Raw genomic sequence first — 17,073 nt, 5'->3', positions numbered from 1 at the left:
AGCACAACATGGCACCTATAGAAAAATCTTCCTGCCACCAACATCAAACGCTTATAATAGAGGATGTTACATATGAAGATATAGAAAATGAAGTTGATATTTGTTAGTTTGGGCTCCCAACTATGTGTCTAAAAAAAATCCAACCTAGTCAAAGCCATTTTGTTTGACTATTTAATCTAAATGGAAAAGAGTCTTTTAGGTTAAGACAGAGGTTTATTTTCACAGTCCATGGAAAAGGGTTAAAAGAGAGAAAATTTGTTGGCATGTTCACCGAATCGCTTTAGTAAAATTGTGATTTCAGCTTCGTTTAGTGTTGGATCGGACTGAAATTTTGACATCAGGTTCGCGACATAGGGTTTTTCATATTTCTGATATCAATCCAAGGTCTAAGGTTAGAAAAATCTGTCCCTGTTGCTCTTTATTGGTTTTCCTTTCTTTGTTCTTTATATTTGAGAGCATTATTGTTTTGATGTATTGGGTGGTTATAAGTACTTGTTGGTGTTTTTAATTTGACTCTCTTGTACCCATATTTGATCTTAGGAAAACTTGGTTTACTGGTTCGTCCCGTAAATTTTTACTTCTCACATTGAGAGGCTTTTCGCACATTAAAAATAGTGATGTTCTCTTTTGTGATTATTATTGTCTTTTCCTATTGTTGTTGCTCTTCGTAGATTCTTATAAGTTTGAGGGAATTATTTCCACTACATACTTTAATATTTTTAGTTATTGTTTGTTTCTCCGTCAAGATTATCCTGAAAATAAGAGTTACAATGATCCTTCCACATACCTTGGTAGAGAGAGAAGCCGTCTTATAGTTGAGTACTTTAGTTTATACTATGATGAAATAAAAATATCTACGCTGTTATAATTTGATGAATTGATTAGTGTTTTTCTGGCCATGTGTTCTTTTTGCAGGCACAAATAACAAACTCTATAATGACATGGAGTTCAGTATTTTGCTTTGAAGCTAAGAAATTCTTACACCAAATAGCCACTTTTGTTGTCTCACAAATGTGTGTGCCATGAAATAATTTTTACATATATTATTCGAAGTATCTATTTTCTGATAATGTTCTGTTTATTTTTATATATTGGCCTCAACCAAGTCACACCGACACAGAGGTTGAAAAAACTGTTTCATATAATTGATGAAAAATGCTTTCAAAGGTCCAAGACAGGCTATTCAAGATGTGAAGATTCAAAGTGCCACCTTTTGTAATTAACACTCTCAAATCACAGTTTTATCCTTGGCTTTGCCAATTCCATGAGTGAAGGATGGTGTGAAAATAACTCTTTAAGTTATGTCCATTTTGTTAGAGTGAAAGGAAATTCATACGGATCCCACCAATAGGTCACAAATAATGATTTAAAGAAATACGAACCAAATATTTTAAATGTATGATTAAAGTCAACACTCACTCTCCTTTGTCTCTCTTCTGTCCTTTTCCTTTTGTCATGATAACTCCCTTCATATAATCCTATTTACCTAACCCCACATTTTTGTTCATGTATTCTTTCTTAGATATGTATAAGCTCTTCAATAAGAAACTTATAAACTTAAATTTCACAAAGAATGGACAAAAGCAAAAACCAACCGAGCATCACAAAATCAATTGATAGAAATTTTGTCATCAGAAACAGTAGCAAAGGAAATCATAGTGTTGAGAGAAAAGAAAGAAAAGCCATCTGTAGCACATGGAAAATAAGATAATTTCCATGCTGTCCAAAGAGTTTGGTGAAGTGCGTTCCATCAGCTTGTCACTAATGCCACTGGCATATTTTCAAAAAGGTGGTGCTGTCATATAATATATAATATTCTCTATATAGTGCTTCTTAGTGGAAGGTGGAAGGAAAACAGAAGAATGGCCTCAAAACCATCCACCATTGTTAGACTTTGTTTCTTCTACTTCGTGTTCTTCAGCTTTATGCGTTTCAGCAGCTGCACTGTGCTCTCATTCACCACTCATGTAAGCTCATGCAATGGTTCCATAGCCGAATGCAATCAAGAAGATGAACTGCTGATGGAGTCAGAAATAAGCCGAAGGTTTCTGGAGCAGAAGAAATACATTTCCAATGGAGCTTTACAGAGAGATAAACCAGTTTGTAATGGTGGTGGCTCTGGTGAAGCTTATAGTAACAGTGGAGGGTGTCTTCCTCCACCTTCAAATCCTCATAATAGAGGCTGCTCTAAGTACTATCGTTGTAGGTCTGATTCTTGATTGCATCTTCATGCAAAGAAACAATCTTTAAGGTTGTTCATCAATCAACCTTTTTTACATAATTTTTTTTCTTGTCCATTAAATTTGATAGGAACTTCCGAATTTGAAATTATTAAAAATATTCCAAATGGTTGGTTCTCTGATAACTAATACTCTGAAGGAGGGTTCTTATCCAGTGGTGGCGGTAGGTATAAATACTGAATAAGTGAATATCACACTACTGCTTGCAGATTGAGTGTACTAAAGCAAAGGTTCATTGCTATGGTTATATCAATTATCAGTATCTTTCTCTTTGTTCCATTATTCTAGCTCGAATTTGATTTTTCTGTGTTTTTTGGTGGGATGTTTTTTGTGTCAGCATATATATATAAATGCAACGATAAGGTATAATAGGAAAATTATACTATGAACCTTATTTTTTGACTTTCATCCCTATTTTCTGATATGACTTAGTGTAAATAATTGATTTTTAAAAAAAAAAAATAGTGATATATAAATTAATCTAACTCTCAAAAATTAAAGAATGTCAAATATGAAATAGGCATACGAATACTCGTGCAACTTAATGAATCTAAACATATATGAATAATCCAGCAACTCATCTTTTCGACGATGTCTTCTGAACAAACTCGTAGCACACTATACTCTCTCCCTCTTCACAAAATGTTATGTGCAAATGTATTTATATTTTTACGTTGACAATTACCAGATGTTTCTTACGCTTTTATTTTATTTTTCATTTATAAAAAGAATTACTAAAAATATTTTCTTTTCTTTGTTTTCAGTGCAGATATTCGAAAACAAATTAAAAATGATGGCAGTTTTTAATTAAAAACCAAACAAATAATAAAATTTTCATGTGAACCTTAATTTTCCCACATTCTACTCTGATACATTCTCGTTATTCTATCCTAATCTTCCTGAAATTTATTTCCTTTGAAATATGAAAGTATAAATGTTTAATTTGATAGAAAAATATTTTTAAAATATCTCCTATTTTCAGAAGAACTGCATTCTTTTATCTAAACAATTTCTATTGGAAGTAGAGAAAGTTGCATTCATACGAGAATAAAGTAACTTTCTAAATCTGCTCTATCTTCCATTTTTTTAATTATTTTAAATTTTAAAAAGCCTTTTATAGAACATGAAAATTTAACCTAACATTTTATCAAAGTTCTGCCCAGATAGGTTCGCTCAGAAAGAAAAAAAAAGTTTCGAGCAAAAGCCTGGTGATAGTAACTCCCATTTATCCTCTATTTCTTTTGTTTATTTATAATGGGATCCTCAAAATACGCCATCCTCTATTGAAACTAATTCTTGTAAAAATTTGCTTTCGATATAACTCGATAGAAATGCCCAAAAAGCTTTAGGGTTAATATACAATATTAATTGATTAGGGAAATAACTCAAACAAACAAGTACCAAGTTGGATACAAAATAACTTTCAATATACTTTGTTTAGCTAGATATTGAATACTATCCAAACATGGAAGATTGTGCAACATTTACTATTGTGCTGGTACACCTATGGACCCACCAACAGCATCACTAGAGTGCCATTTGTCGGAGTTCAAGTCAGTATCGTAGTTGTTGTGCACATATAGTATGTTAACTTGAAAAACAGTGGCTACTGAAGCATCAGCAAACTAAATAAAATCCTAATAGCCAGCCAGTAATAAAGTTAAACTGATGACAAAACAAAAGAAATGATGTCAAAGTCTTTAGTCTAGGCTGGCAGGATCTAAATCGGTAACTGGAGAAGAAAATCAGCATAAACTAGTGATGAATTCCTGTCACATTCTGCATGAATGCTCTGCCTTCCATGATCCATAGCATACATGCTTGAGCCATGATAAACTAGTTTACGTTATGTTTAAGACAGAGAGAGCACAAGCATACACGGGATAGGGACATATCTCAAGTCTAGTAACTGAAACGACGAGATCTCCAAGCATAATTCTCTAAGTTCAAATTCATCGAGATTCCCAATCCTTCAATTTTCTGCTTCCTTTAGGTTTTGACATAGGCGCATTCATTGCTGCCATTTTGTCATTATACTTTGCACGAAGAGGATCATTGTAAGTCCATCTGCATAACAATTCAACAAGAATTTTAGAGAATAATATCTCAGGAGTGAATATTTGAGTATAAAATGCTTCTTGCACACTAGTAATAATTAACAAAGAAACCCTTTTTTTCAGAGGAACGGAAGGAATGGAGGTTAGTTGCATTTAAGAGAAATTAATTCCAATAAACTGTGCTCACAAATCCCAAATTCTCGGAAAGGGAGATAGATCAGACACAAGAAAAGTAAGACATCGGAAAACTGATGTAGAAATTTCTTTGACAACGCAGAGAATGCTACCTAAACATATACTAATGCCCATCATTCCAAAGATTATTGCAATAAAATGACTGCAAGCATATTGGCCTAAAATGAGAGTGCAGGGTCAAATTCTGCTGTGAAAAATATTGTGTAAAGACTCAATTTTATAGTTATGAATCAGAGGTGTGGCAGAACTAATTTAAAAATGAATAATGATATTTTAATCCATTTTTTTTTTCATCCAAACACAAATAGCTTCAGCATTCTGTACATAATATATGTAGCGTTTAAGATCGTCACAGGAGGACAGAGAATATATCTTTGTCTAGACATTAATTTCAAAGCATAACTAAAGTGAAACTCCAGCAAGGTATACACTCAAAAGTTTGTGGGAAATCACTTGAAAGTGTGGGTGCAAGGACCGGAAGGAAAGTACTAACATACTTTAAAAGAAATATCATCGAGAGTCTATACATGATCTGAATTTTATTACATAATATTGAAATCCAAATGCATGTACGGTTTTGTTTTGCCATGTCTGTTGTTTTTAGTGGACTTAGAGTATTGCTAAATTCAGAACACAATTTTATTCAGAAGAAAGGTGTTTGTGAAGGACAATATTATGTCATGGTCAGCAGAAGATACAAGGTCAAAGGCACAACAAGTACAAGAGTAGAGGAACTTTTCAATTTCACCAATGTATGTCTAACTCCAAATTCCTAGTTTCCATATGAAAATGGATGGCCAGTCAAAATATAGGGAACTTCTAATAATTATATTAAATACAGAAAACTCAGTACATTAATATAGCATTTAAATGCTCTAAAAATTCATTTTCCTGTTTTAAATTACCCAATCCAATTACAGCCTAGGAGTGTACGGGGGAGAAAGGAAAAAGAAAGTAGGTGTCTACCCATAATAATAGAGGAACATATCTTTCAAACAAAATGTATTATGAAGGGTTCAAGACATAATAGCTATTATATCTTCAAATCAAATCCCCATTAATGTAATGTTCAGAATTATCATAGAAGAGAAATGATGAGAATGATGTTACTAAACAATAGAGTAATCATCACCCTCCTCATCAATTACAACACTATTATCAAAAATTAGGATATTCAGTTCATGGTATAAATCATAGACCTCACTGGGATAGAAACAATAACAGTATACAAGTAGTAGCTATGTATACTCCCAAATTACTGACTAAAAGGCTAGACCAAGGACAAGTCCAGTCCAGGACTTAAATAGTATTTTGACATTATTTTTGCACAACTTATTTGTTCCTAAAACTGGACATCAGGGGCGTGATGTTTGCAAAATTGGACATCTAGGGTTGACCCAGCATAAGACCAGATAGACTCAGACACCATATTATTTGAAACAAACAAGCCTGACTCATTCCCAAAAGCTAGCTCAAGGAGGAGGAATACTCAAGTCTTACAAAGAGTATTATGGCTAATTCTTAGTTAATGTGAGACAATGTTGTCAAAACTAGTAAAGTCACTAAACCAGTAAAGGCGAGTCAAACCAATTTCAATAAAATACTATTATTTTAATTTTTTTCAATATATTAACCAGTACTAATAAAAAATATTACACACAAATTCATAACATTAACATTTAAACTTCACTTAAAAGCATCATAAAGTTATAACATATAACAAAAGTATGTCATATATAACAAACAAATCTAATACACCATGTTTAAGCTTGATAATAACAAATAAAATCTGTTTGCAACAACCAGTCTCTTAGAAAACAAACTGCAACAAAAGAAACACTTATTTTTGAGCCAAGTAGTTGAACCTTTCTACTAGCCAGTTTTATCCCAATTTGAATCAAAACCGAGTTTCATGATACTTTGGACTGGATATTCATGATTCCTGGTTAAACCAGTCAATTCGGTCCGGTTCTAACAAATGTGATGCCAGACATCTTACAAATATTAAGGAAAAAATAATAGAGTACAAACTAGGCCTTGTACGACTAAATACAGATGTGAACATATTGTAGTGTAAAGCATGCAATGTAACAGAAAAATTGGTGATATATGGAGTAAACATTCTAGATAAAATAAAACATGGGCTGCTAATGAACAACTCATTCAAATTGTGTCATGCAATATGATCCCTTAATGTCCAGCTAAATCCACAAAAGTATTAATCATGAAGAGGCAAACAGAAAGAGAAAAATGGGTGTTATTGGAAAGTTTCAGAAGGTACATATTTTTCTACAAAATGAATTCCAAAATAATAAATAGGATTTGTCAGATGGCATAATTAGGCTTACTCTAACTGAAATATTCCATTTAACTATATTCCTTCCAATCAGCTCTCCTTCATCAATCTCATTCTCATGCACAATTAAATTCCTTGACTAGTCTAGTAAAATGATAGGTAGCAGCAAGTAAGAGTGACTAAAATGTCGTAATTGAGTGCAAAAGTATTTGTATTTGACTAACAGGTCTTAACCAAGGGAGCTCGGATCCTAGTATATTCTGTGTATAATGGGAAAAAATGCAAGTGATTACCACGCAGCTTCAAAAGGGTATAGTCACTCCTAACCCAAGCCTAATTTCAGTATATTTTCTACACAACCTTCTCTGGTATATATTTTCTCTCGTACAACAAACCAGCAAGCACTCCTCCCATGATCTACTGCGAGGTTGAAAGTTAATTATCTCTTCTCCTAAAACTGCACTTTGTACACCACACTTTTTGCCTATCCGTAAACAAACTAAGTGATCTTCGGCTTTGAGGCCGCATCACAAAACCGTTCTTCTTAAAATAATAATTCCGCTCTGCTGATGAGTTATGACTTATGAAGTTATAAGGAGTAAAAACTACTAAATCATAACAGAAAAAAGTTAAAAATTAATCAAAGATGAACAATTTCACTTTTGACTTAACACTCTCAATTATTCCAAGAATGCTAAAGTTATGTGAGGGAACATTTTGGACCACTTCCACAGCAGATGAAGTTCAGAAGTAAGGTGAATACGAACAGATATGCAATATATATATATATATATATATATATATTTTTTTTTTTTCTTGGGATAAAAGAACAAATATATTATCAAAGAACAGAACAGACAATTTTATCTAAAATGTTTAACTCTTCTTGAAAAAACAGAACATTGGAAATTGAACTTACGGGTTGTTCCAATCAGTTGTATCCTCATTGACAAGATGGGTCCATTTAGTTCTTCCACTACGACCAAAGTGCTTGACTTGCATAACCTTGGGTAATATTGTCTTGTCCATTTTATCCTCCCCGGTTGGAGCAGAGAAATCACGTGTGAAAATACCTTCAGATCCAACAGTGGAAGCCCGATCGTCAGATTCAGACTGGAAGAAAGCTCCTTTGTGATAGTATTTCTGCATAAATCTCCACTTCTGCTTTGGTGGTGGAGCAGGTTTCGGATTCTTCCTTTCCCACTCCCTCCTCTCTTCCTCTGTCATGTTTCTCACCCGCTCAATCTCTTCTTTTTCCTTCAACATTGCCTCCCGATCCTCCCTATCCCTCTTGATCCTACCAATCTCCCTAACTTTCCAAGCCTCATACTCCTCGGCCTCATTGACTTCATCATCAGTATCCACATCAGCAATGTTGGCCTCCATTTCCAAGTTTTTCTGGATTTCTTCATCCTTTCGGATCTCCTCAACAACAATCTGCTTTGTCTCAATCCTTCTTTCCTCCAACCTCCTCTTCCTTGCATCTTCAAGTGCCTGTTCCTCAGCCTCAAGCCGCTCGCGCTCAGCAATGGTATCTCTCTCAGACTTGGGAACAAAAACAGGCTTCACCATAGCCACTCCAGTATATTCCTCATCAGAGTCAGTCTCATACTCAGATTCCTCCTCCTCCTCCTCTTCTTCTTCCTCCTCCTCCTCTTCCTGAGGAAGCGCTTCTTCCTGCTCTCTTTGAAGCAACTTCTCTTTAATCAGCCTCCTTCTTTCTGCCAAAGCATTTTCATCTTCTTCTTCCAATTCCAACCCTTCCTGCCTCCTGGCCTCCTCTTCAATGGTGGAAACAATCTCAGCCTGCCGAATGCGGCGATGATCAGCCCGAACCTCCTCCCGGTTATCTATCCGACTCTCAGCCAATCGCCGGAGCCGACGATCATCTTTTCTGACTATAGCAGTATCTTCTTCGTGACGAGGAAATAATTTATCCAAGGCAGCTTCCCTGGAGGGTCTAATATCGGCAGCGGCAATGTCTTCATTCTCATCATCAGCCCATTCAGGAACTTTACCAGGCCAATAACGCTGAACTTTTGTTTGCCCAATTTTACCTCTCAGCTTATCCCTAATGGCTATTACAGTATCACTAACACCCGCCGTCACCGACATATTTCTTCCTCAATTGAACGCCACTACAAACACCAACAATCTAGTTTCGATTCCCTTCTCCACCAAACCCTATTTTGCACGTAAAATGGGTAAAACATGTATACAGCCACAGAAATTTTCAGATAAAGTACAATTCCAAGAAAGCGAATAAATGAATGAAGGAACACAGAAAAAAAATAGGATATGCTGAATGATGATTTTTGATTTGCGACAAATTTGAAAGCTTAACCCAGAGAGTTCGATTCAAAATACTAACACATGAATTGATAGAAAACAGAAGAAGATAAAGAAGACAGGGGCGATAAGAGTTTCAAGGACTTACAGTTACAGAAGCGGAAACCCCCTCTCCCTCGTTTGAAGCAGCCCGTCGACCAGCCCCAGCTTCTTATGTGAAACTCTTCTGAAATTGATTTGAAAAATCTGTAAATATTATTTATTGTTCGGAAATTTTTTAATGATTTTTGTTTTTAATTTTCTTAAAAGTACATATATCACATGTTACTACGCATATAGTTATATATATTAAAGGTTTAATTATGCCTTTGGTCCCCATTTTGGAGTCAAAATCTCAAAATGGTAGCTAAATGTTTAAAAGTCTTAAAATGGCCTCCTTTTTGTTGAAACGTCTCACGTTTGTCCTTGCCGTTAAGTCAACGTTGACGCCGTTAGAGGGAGTGCCACGTGTTAGTTCCTCGATTTTTTGAATTTTTTTATTAATTTTTTTTGAATTTTTTTTTATTTTTAATTTTTTTTTGAATTTTAAAAAAAAATAAAAAAATTGCCACGTGTCAAGCTGTTATCGTGCCACGTGGCAGTGACAGTGACACGTGTCATTTTCTTAGTCTCAATTTGGTCCCTTTATTTTAATTTGTCTCAATTTAGTCCCAATTTTTATAAAAATGGAGCAATTTTGTCCCTCTCCAAATTGAAATCAAATTGAATTTCTGTATAAATGTACACAAATATTTCCATCAAAATTGATATTTCAAGTAAATAATTTTTAACAAAATTAAGTTCATTTAATTAATATTTTACATTGAACTTTATTTAAAATAGTTTAAAAGTTGTTAATAGAAAATAATGTTAATAGAAAAAAAAATCATAAATTACCTAGTTCATGTTACAATAAAACACATATAAATTTAAAATTTGAAAACAATTTTAAGTAAAGTTGAATATGAAACATAATTTTAACTAAACTTAGCTATGTTAAAAATATATAATAAAAATATCAATTTGAATAAAAATATCAAATTTAATAAAAATATTGGTATAACATTTATATAAAATTAAATTTTGTTTCAATTTGAAGGGGGGACAAAATTGCTCATTTTTACAAAAAATTGAGACTAAATTGAGACAAATAAAAATAAAGGGACCAAATTGAGACTAACAAAATGACACGTGGTGTAATATTGACACGTGTCACTGCCACTGCCACGTGGCACGATGACAGCTTGACACATGGCAATTTTTTGATTTTTTTAAAAAAATTCAAAAAAAAAATTAAAAATAAAAAAAAATTAATAAAAAAATTCAAAAAATTGAGGAACTGACACGTGGCACTCCCTCTAACGGCATCAACTTTGACTTAACGGGAAGGGCAAACGTGAGACGTTTCAACAAAAAAGGGGACCATTTTGAGACTTTTAAAAATTTAGGTACCATTTTGAGATTTTGACTCCAAAATAGGGACCAAAGGCATAATTAAACCTATATTAAATAATGAGAAAAACTAGAAAAAGAATTATTTTTAGAAATTGAAGAAATAAATAAATACTAAATTCAATACCAATTAGAGGAGGAATGAGGACGCAAAGGACCATATTATTCTCAATGTAAAAATTATATCTTTATCATTTTTTCTCTCTTCTACATGTATAAATTTCTTGTTTCATCCATACTATCATAGGATAACAGATATAATCACAGTGTACTTATATTTTTTTTTTATTGTTTTAATATTAATTAATTATTTATTATGAAAAAGTAAAATTTACATAACAAAAATAATATATCAAATATTTAATATAAAAATGATATATTCACGTATCTTTAGTGTTAAATATTTTTAAAAATATTATAATGATATAAATTTAAAATTAAAATACGAAATATTAATTAGACAAAATAGTTCACAATTATTCATAAATAAAATGTCAAGACAACCAAAACATCATAAATTTTGCAAACATCAATTAAACAAAGTTGATAAAATTAAAAAGTATTTTTAAAAAGCAATAAAAAGAAAATAAATATTCAAGTTTAAAATATTTCAAATGTTTATTTATTAATCTCTTTTCTAATACAGTGATAAAGATTATATTGAACAAAATAACACAAAGAAAAAATATTAAAATAATAATAATTTAAATTTAGACATAAATTTTTTATCGTTTGAATCTCAAATGTTGGATAATATAAAAAAGATCTATGATAATAACAAGAATTAAATATGCTTTTGGTTCCACAAATTTTACACAAAATTTGAATTAGTCCATGTTCGAAACTTTGATTATGATCGATCTCCTAACTTTAGAAAGCATTGGATATACTTACTCCCACTCAACAACATTAACATTAAATTTTGCCTGACATGGCAAACGACATTCCACTAGGTTGTATGAACTATTTACATGTCCTTTCACACATGTTTTTTGTGACATCTCATTTAATAGAAGAACTCTAATAAACAAAACATCACATATTATAATAGAATAAAGCAATGATATAAAGTATATGAGAATCAACCTTTTACAATTATCCAAAATATATTGAAACAGAAGTACCATGGGCACAGATCAATGACATAAATATGTCTTGCTGAAGGATTATCTTGTTCCTTTTTAAGATTATTGAATATGGTGTGAGTTGATTAAGAAAGCTAAGTGAAATCCCCACTAGACATTAAGATAGCATGTTATCTAGATGTGAAGGTTCCTTTCACGAAGCTCAAGAGAAGAAGATGATGGATTGATTCAATACAAAAAGGAAATGGAATGCACATAAACCACAGAAAAAACCAAGAACAATTAAAGGAAGAAGAAAACATAAAATGGAAAGGAAAGAAATGATAAAAATGTGAGAAGCACGCCACTACAAGACTAGGCTAGAAGCCAAAGCAACCTTGAAGATGAGTGGATGTGTGCCGCCACTTGCTATGCAAGATAAGGCTTAAAAGTATTCACTCCCTAGGGAGAAAACTCTCACAAATGGTTGAGACACAAGAGTGTTTTTACTTCAAAATGTTCAACCCTTTTACATATCTAGGAGCACCCCTTATATAGAAGAGTTTAGGGGCCTCTAAGCAAATAAAAGATACCTAAGGATGTCTCTACAAAAACCGAACCCTAGCTTCTAGAAACTAGGTCAAATAAGGTTATAAAAAATGAAAAAAGCTAACTATGGTGTGTGCAAGGCTAATTTCGTTCTAGCACAAAAGGAGACAAAGAATGTGTCTCATATGTCTCCAAAAAGTGGTCAAAGTATGCTAAAAATAAAGGAGACCAAAGGTACATAGGTACACTTGCTTTATGCCTTTTTCTTTATGCTTTATGCATTTGCTTTACTCTCTCCTCCACATCATTTATGCTTCCCAATCACCATGTGCCACCTAGCATTGCTTTCTTACTCCTAATTAACCTATAAAGCAAATAAACATATATTAGTATGTTGGCTTAAGTCAAGTCAACTATAGTCAACAAGTCAAACCTAGTCAAAGGTTAACAAGTCAACTAAAATTGATTCAACTAAGTCAACTTAGGGAATCAAAAATAACAAACACAAATGAAAGGGATGAAGGATTAGTGAACTTCCTTTTTAAACATGCTTAGTCTTCTTAAGCATGTACCTCCATCTTTTGTTGGGGTCAATCCTTCATCATGTCTTGAAACATAAAATAGATTGCCAAAAGGTTGCTCAACAAAGCAAGAAATTACAACGAAAACAGTTCTTCAAAAGAGGCTCAAGAATGAGCAAGGTCCAACATGCCTAAACTAAACAACAACATTTCCATCATCATGGTGATCACTAGGGGTCTCCACATATGTTCATACCAATATTGGTGATCATTGCAAAATGGAAAACACCATAAGAAAACATAGCACAAAAAGGAAAAGGGTAAGCTAGAGAAAACTAATTTTAACATATAAATAAGCAAGCAAATTATTAAACGCAAGCAGCACATGATAGCAAACCATGACAGACCCTCTAACTTAGTTATCCAAATACATGTAATGAGATCGGATTCACTAGTGGCATGCACTTATTGTGGCCTCTACTGCTCTACAGAGTCATTGTCAATGAGTTTCATCCTACCACACACAAGGTTAGTCTATGATCATCTAAGGCCATTATTCTGTCACAGACTAGGACCTCCTGCTACTCTCACCACATGAATCGGTACACCCTATGTGAGTATAACTGATTCATTAGTGTGTCAAGATTCAACCTTACTTGAATCCTTAAGTCACTACACACACCACTTTATCATCAAAAGGGATTTCTCCATGAAATTTCCACACCAATTCCACATGTTATCTCATAATAATCATCATCTCATGTTAAACACATCAAATACAATCCTAAACAAAAACACATCATACATGCACAACATTATACAACATGCTCTTGAGGAGTGAAAAAATCAATCAGGGAAGAAATCAAGCAATTAAACACTTCCACGCACCAGTCTCACTTAAGTTAGAAGCCTTTGCTTAAGTGACAGAAGTTCTCTCGTTTAAGCTAGGCATTCTTGCCTAGGCGAGAGCTCGAACAGTGGGTATTATGAGATTCTGTGAATTCTCGCTTAAACGAAACCTTCTCGTTTGAGTGAGATTGCTCTTCGCTCAAAACTAAAGCTCTTGGCCTGAGCAACAACTTGAATAGAGGTAGAGGTGAGTTTCTACTATTCTCGCTTAGGCGAAAGCTGCTCTCTTGGGCGAGAATAACAGGTTTCTCACCTACTCACGCATGCAAACCCATAACACAAGAAAAACAACACCAACTCATTTTCATACAACATAAACATCAAACAGGCATTGAAAACATGATTCAGAAACCAAAAACATGCAATACTCTTAAAAAGCTTTGAACCCTAGCTTCCCTTACCTAAAAACTAAAAGCGAACATGCGGGAAGAGAGCCCTAACAGAAGGAGCACCACAGTTCCAAAAACAAACTAAAAAGTTGAAAAATGTGAACACAAAGACGAAAATGAGCCTCTAATGAAAACCCCAATACTGAACTGATCACAATCGAACTGGAAAAAGAAGAAAGAAATAAAGGTTTGGGATTCACTTACATGAAGGGAAGGAATGTTTGGTTTGTTCCAATGAGAACTCCGCAAAAGTCTCAATTTCAGCCTTTGCTGCAAGGAGTGGTAGTAACTAAGTTAGAAGTAAGAAGAATAACAATGTTTGGGAGGGAAAAGATGAGAGAAAAGTATAAAGGAAGTTGAGGGGGTGTTTTTGAAAAAGTAGGCAGGTGAGCTAGCTTACCCATTTTATTTAACTAAGCACAACTATTTTTAAATAAAAATAAATGGGTTTTACATTGTCCACATGGTAATAATTAATTTGCTGAAATGAAATCTTTTTTTTTTTAAATGCGCACTGGTTTGAAACAGAAAGCATATGAATGGTGAGTTTTATTAAGATTGAAAACTGTTGAAAATGTCTTTGTTTTGTTGAAATTGAAATCGTCCAGTGTTGATTATTGCTACACATACTTTTCTTCTTAACATCCATTTATCATTCCACTTGTGATGCTTTCTTTGCAATTAGAATTTCTCATTTGAAGTTTTAGAATTTCTCATTGGAAGTTCTTATCCAAGTATTTATAGTGAAAATCAACTAAAACACATGGTGTAGTAAGTAAATGATGGTACAATACATTCAAGAAAATAAACAAGCTAAAGGAATACATAAAAGTGTAATACTTGTCAAATTGTAACTAAGCTTTATGGGATTTTATCAGCTGCTTTATATATTTGCTAACTAAACGGACTATTTATTTCATATACTTAAACATTGTGTTATTGTTTTTGTTATTTAATAAAAGGTTGGTCATATTTGCATCGATGAAAGAGGTTGAATCACATGGTTAAGAGCAACAATGATACAAGTTAGGTGAGTCTTTTGTTGTTTTCCTTGTATTTACGGTCATGTTAGGGTTTATCCGGGTGAACATTTTGTTTTTGTTGGATGTATGGTTAACAATGTTGATGTTTGTTTTTGTTGCATTTAGGTTTATGTTGCTTTTGTTTTGTTTAATTGAATGTATGGTTATATTTCTTTGACTTCTGTTTTGTTTTGCAGTAGATGGGTTGCACAACAGTTTTCCATCACATGGGAAAGTTTGTAAGTTTTAGGGGGAAGTTGATGCATTACGAGGCTGGGGATAAACATGTTGTGCGAGGAGTGAATCCTGATATGTGGTCTTACTCTAAAGCATTAGGGATAGTGAGAGAGTTTAAATATGATGGTGAGGTGAAAGTGTGGTGGAAGCCAAAGAAAGGTAGGATGGATAAAGATTTGAGGCAAATGAGTGTAGATATGGATGCTTTGGAGTTGGCTAACTACGCATAATATAAGAAAGAGGGAGGTCAAGATTTATGTTGAACATGTTGTTAATTCAAGTCAAATAATTAAACTCATTGAAGGTTCCAACAATGAAGGAGTGAATGTTAGGGAGGGTGGTGGTATTGTTGGTAAGGGTTCTGATGATGTAGTTGGGGATGAAAAGGTTGTTGGTGTGAGTGGTGAGTCTATGGAGGTTAAAGTAGGGGATGGACATGATGATGTTGGTGTTGTTAGTGATGAGACTGAATAAGGTGTCGATGGTGATTTTGGTGAGGATGTTGAGGTTGAAATTAGGGATGGTAAAGAGGGGGATAGTGGTGAAAAAATTTAGAAATGTTAGAAATATGACATCAAATGAGATAATAGATGGTATAAATAAGCCATATAGTATTGGGATCACAACTTAGAGGTCCTTGAAAGAAAAATAAATGGCCATGGAAATTCTAGAGGGGGTGGTTAAAAGCAATATTTGGCAGAGCTAAGAAAAGTTTATTCTGGAACAACAATTAAGATCAAAGTTAACCAACCTTGCCACAAATTGCAACCATAGTTTGGGAGTTTTTATGTGTTTGGATGGGTGCAAGAGAGTGTTCTTAAGTGGTTGTAGACCCTTTATAGGTTTTGATGGATGCCACCTAAAAATTACTTATGGTGGGTAGTTATTAGTCACAGTTGGAAAGGATCCAAATTATCAATATTTCCACTTACATTTGTTGTGGTGGAAAATGAGTGCAAGGAGACGTGACGATGGTTTTTGACATCAACAACCACCACCACTTCTCCTATGTTGCCGCCGACACCAAGATCCTCACCATAGACTACCATATCAAGCTTTATGCCCTCCTCACTGAACTCTCCTTGCTCACCAATGTCCCAAGTTGAAATTGACGTCCGTGATTAACAATCGAAACTAATGAACTTCGTGCAGAGAAAGACGAAGAAGAATGTATAGATCGGTCTAGCTTTAATCGTCGAAGTCTTCGGTGTTCTGGTTCTCTTTCACGCTGCTTATTCAACTATCAGTTTATTCTACAACTAATTCTTATAATTCGATTAACATTGTAACCTAAGGTTTAATTTTTGAGTTATTCAACCATAAGTTTTTCAGGGCCTTTATTTAATGTAATTTGATTAACATCGTTACCTATGGTTTAATTTCATGTAATATCTCTTTTTCTTTTGGAATAATGCCGAGCTATTTATTGGACTAGTGCGTTCTCTTTGGGCTAACCTCATTTTGTTTGGAAAGTTTAAATCTATACAATCTCACCCTAAGGAGAATAGGTAAGTAAAATTAATAGTATGATAATTGTTGCTATAACCAATAACCAGATGAATGTGAACTGATGAAACTAATTGAGGAACTAATGAGACTAATTTTGTTAGACGCTCATATTTTCCCTTTTACTCCACTAGTGGAAAAAGGGGAATCTATGACGACTTATTATGATAGGTATAAACCACCTATCATAATAAGTTGACCGATGGCATTTTTGTAATAAAAGTAACAATTATTATGAATGGTAAAAAGAGATCTATCATAATAAGTGAGAAAGGAAAATTTATTATGACAAGTGTAGAGGACCTATC

At 33.6% G+C, this 17,073-nt stretch overlaps 2 protein-coding genes across 2 annotated transcripts; one reads left to right on the top strand and one right to left on the bottom strand.

Moving 5' to 3' along the window:
* The first annotated feature begins 1,823 nt into the window (after positions 1-1,823).
* Positions 1,824-2,519, top strand: LOC114177181 (protein RALF-like 32). Its single transcript, XM_028062438.2, has one exon. It carries the CDS (start codon positions 1,863-1,865, stop codon positions 2,217-2,219), a length of 357 nt encoding a protein of 118 aa, XP_027918239.1. The 5' UTR covers positions 1,824-1,862; the 3' UTR covers positions 2,220-2,519.
* Positions 2,520-3,645: 1,126 nt separating this feature from the next.
* On the bottom strand, positions 3,646-9,345 carry LOC114178242 (uncharacterized). Its single transcript, XM_028064042.2, has 3 exons — positions 9,226-9,345; positions 7,708-8,972; positions 3,646-4,307 (listed from the first exon to the last, which is right to left on the bottom strand). Exons 2-3 carry the CDS (start codon positions 8,901-8,903, stop codon positions 4,193-4,195), a joined length of 1,311 nt encoding a protein of 436 aa, XP_027919843.1. The 5' UTR covers positions 8,904-8,972; positions 9,226-9,345; the 3' UTR covers positions 3,646-4,192.
* Positions 9,346-17,073: the final 7,728 nt, after the last annotated feature.

The sequence above is a fragment of the Vigna unguiculata genome, chromosome 3 (assembly GCF_037176805.1).
Source record: "Vigna unguiculata cultivar grain cowpea cultivar isolate G323 ecotype 2 chromosome 3, ASM3717680v1, whole genome shotgun sequence".
NCBI lineage: Eukaryota > Viridiplantae > Streptophyta > Magnoliopsida > Fabales > Fabaceae > Vigna > Vigna unguiculata.
This window is presented reverse-complemented; position numbering and strand designations above follow the sequence as displayed.

Coding starts and splice junctions, on each gene's coding strand:
- LOC114177181 (XM_028062438.2), top strand. CDS start 1,863: ATGGCCTCAAAACCATCCACCATTGTTAGACTTTGTTTCTTCTACTTC.
- LOC114178242 (XM_028064042.2), bottom strand. CDS start 8,903: ATGTCGGTGACGGCGGGTGTTAGTGATACTGTAATAGCCATTAGGGAT. Junction 4,308..7,707: donor ACAACTGATTGGAACAACCC/GTAAGTTCAATT, acceptor ATTGTTATGCAG/ATGGACTTACAATGATCCTC.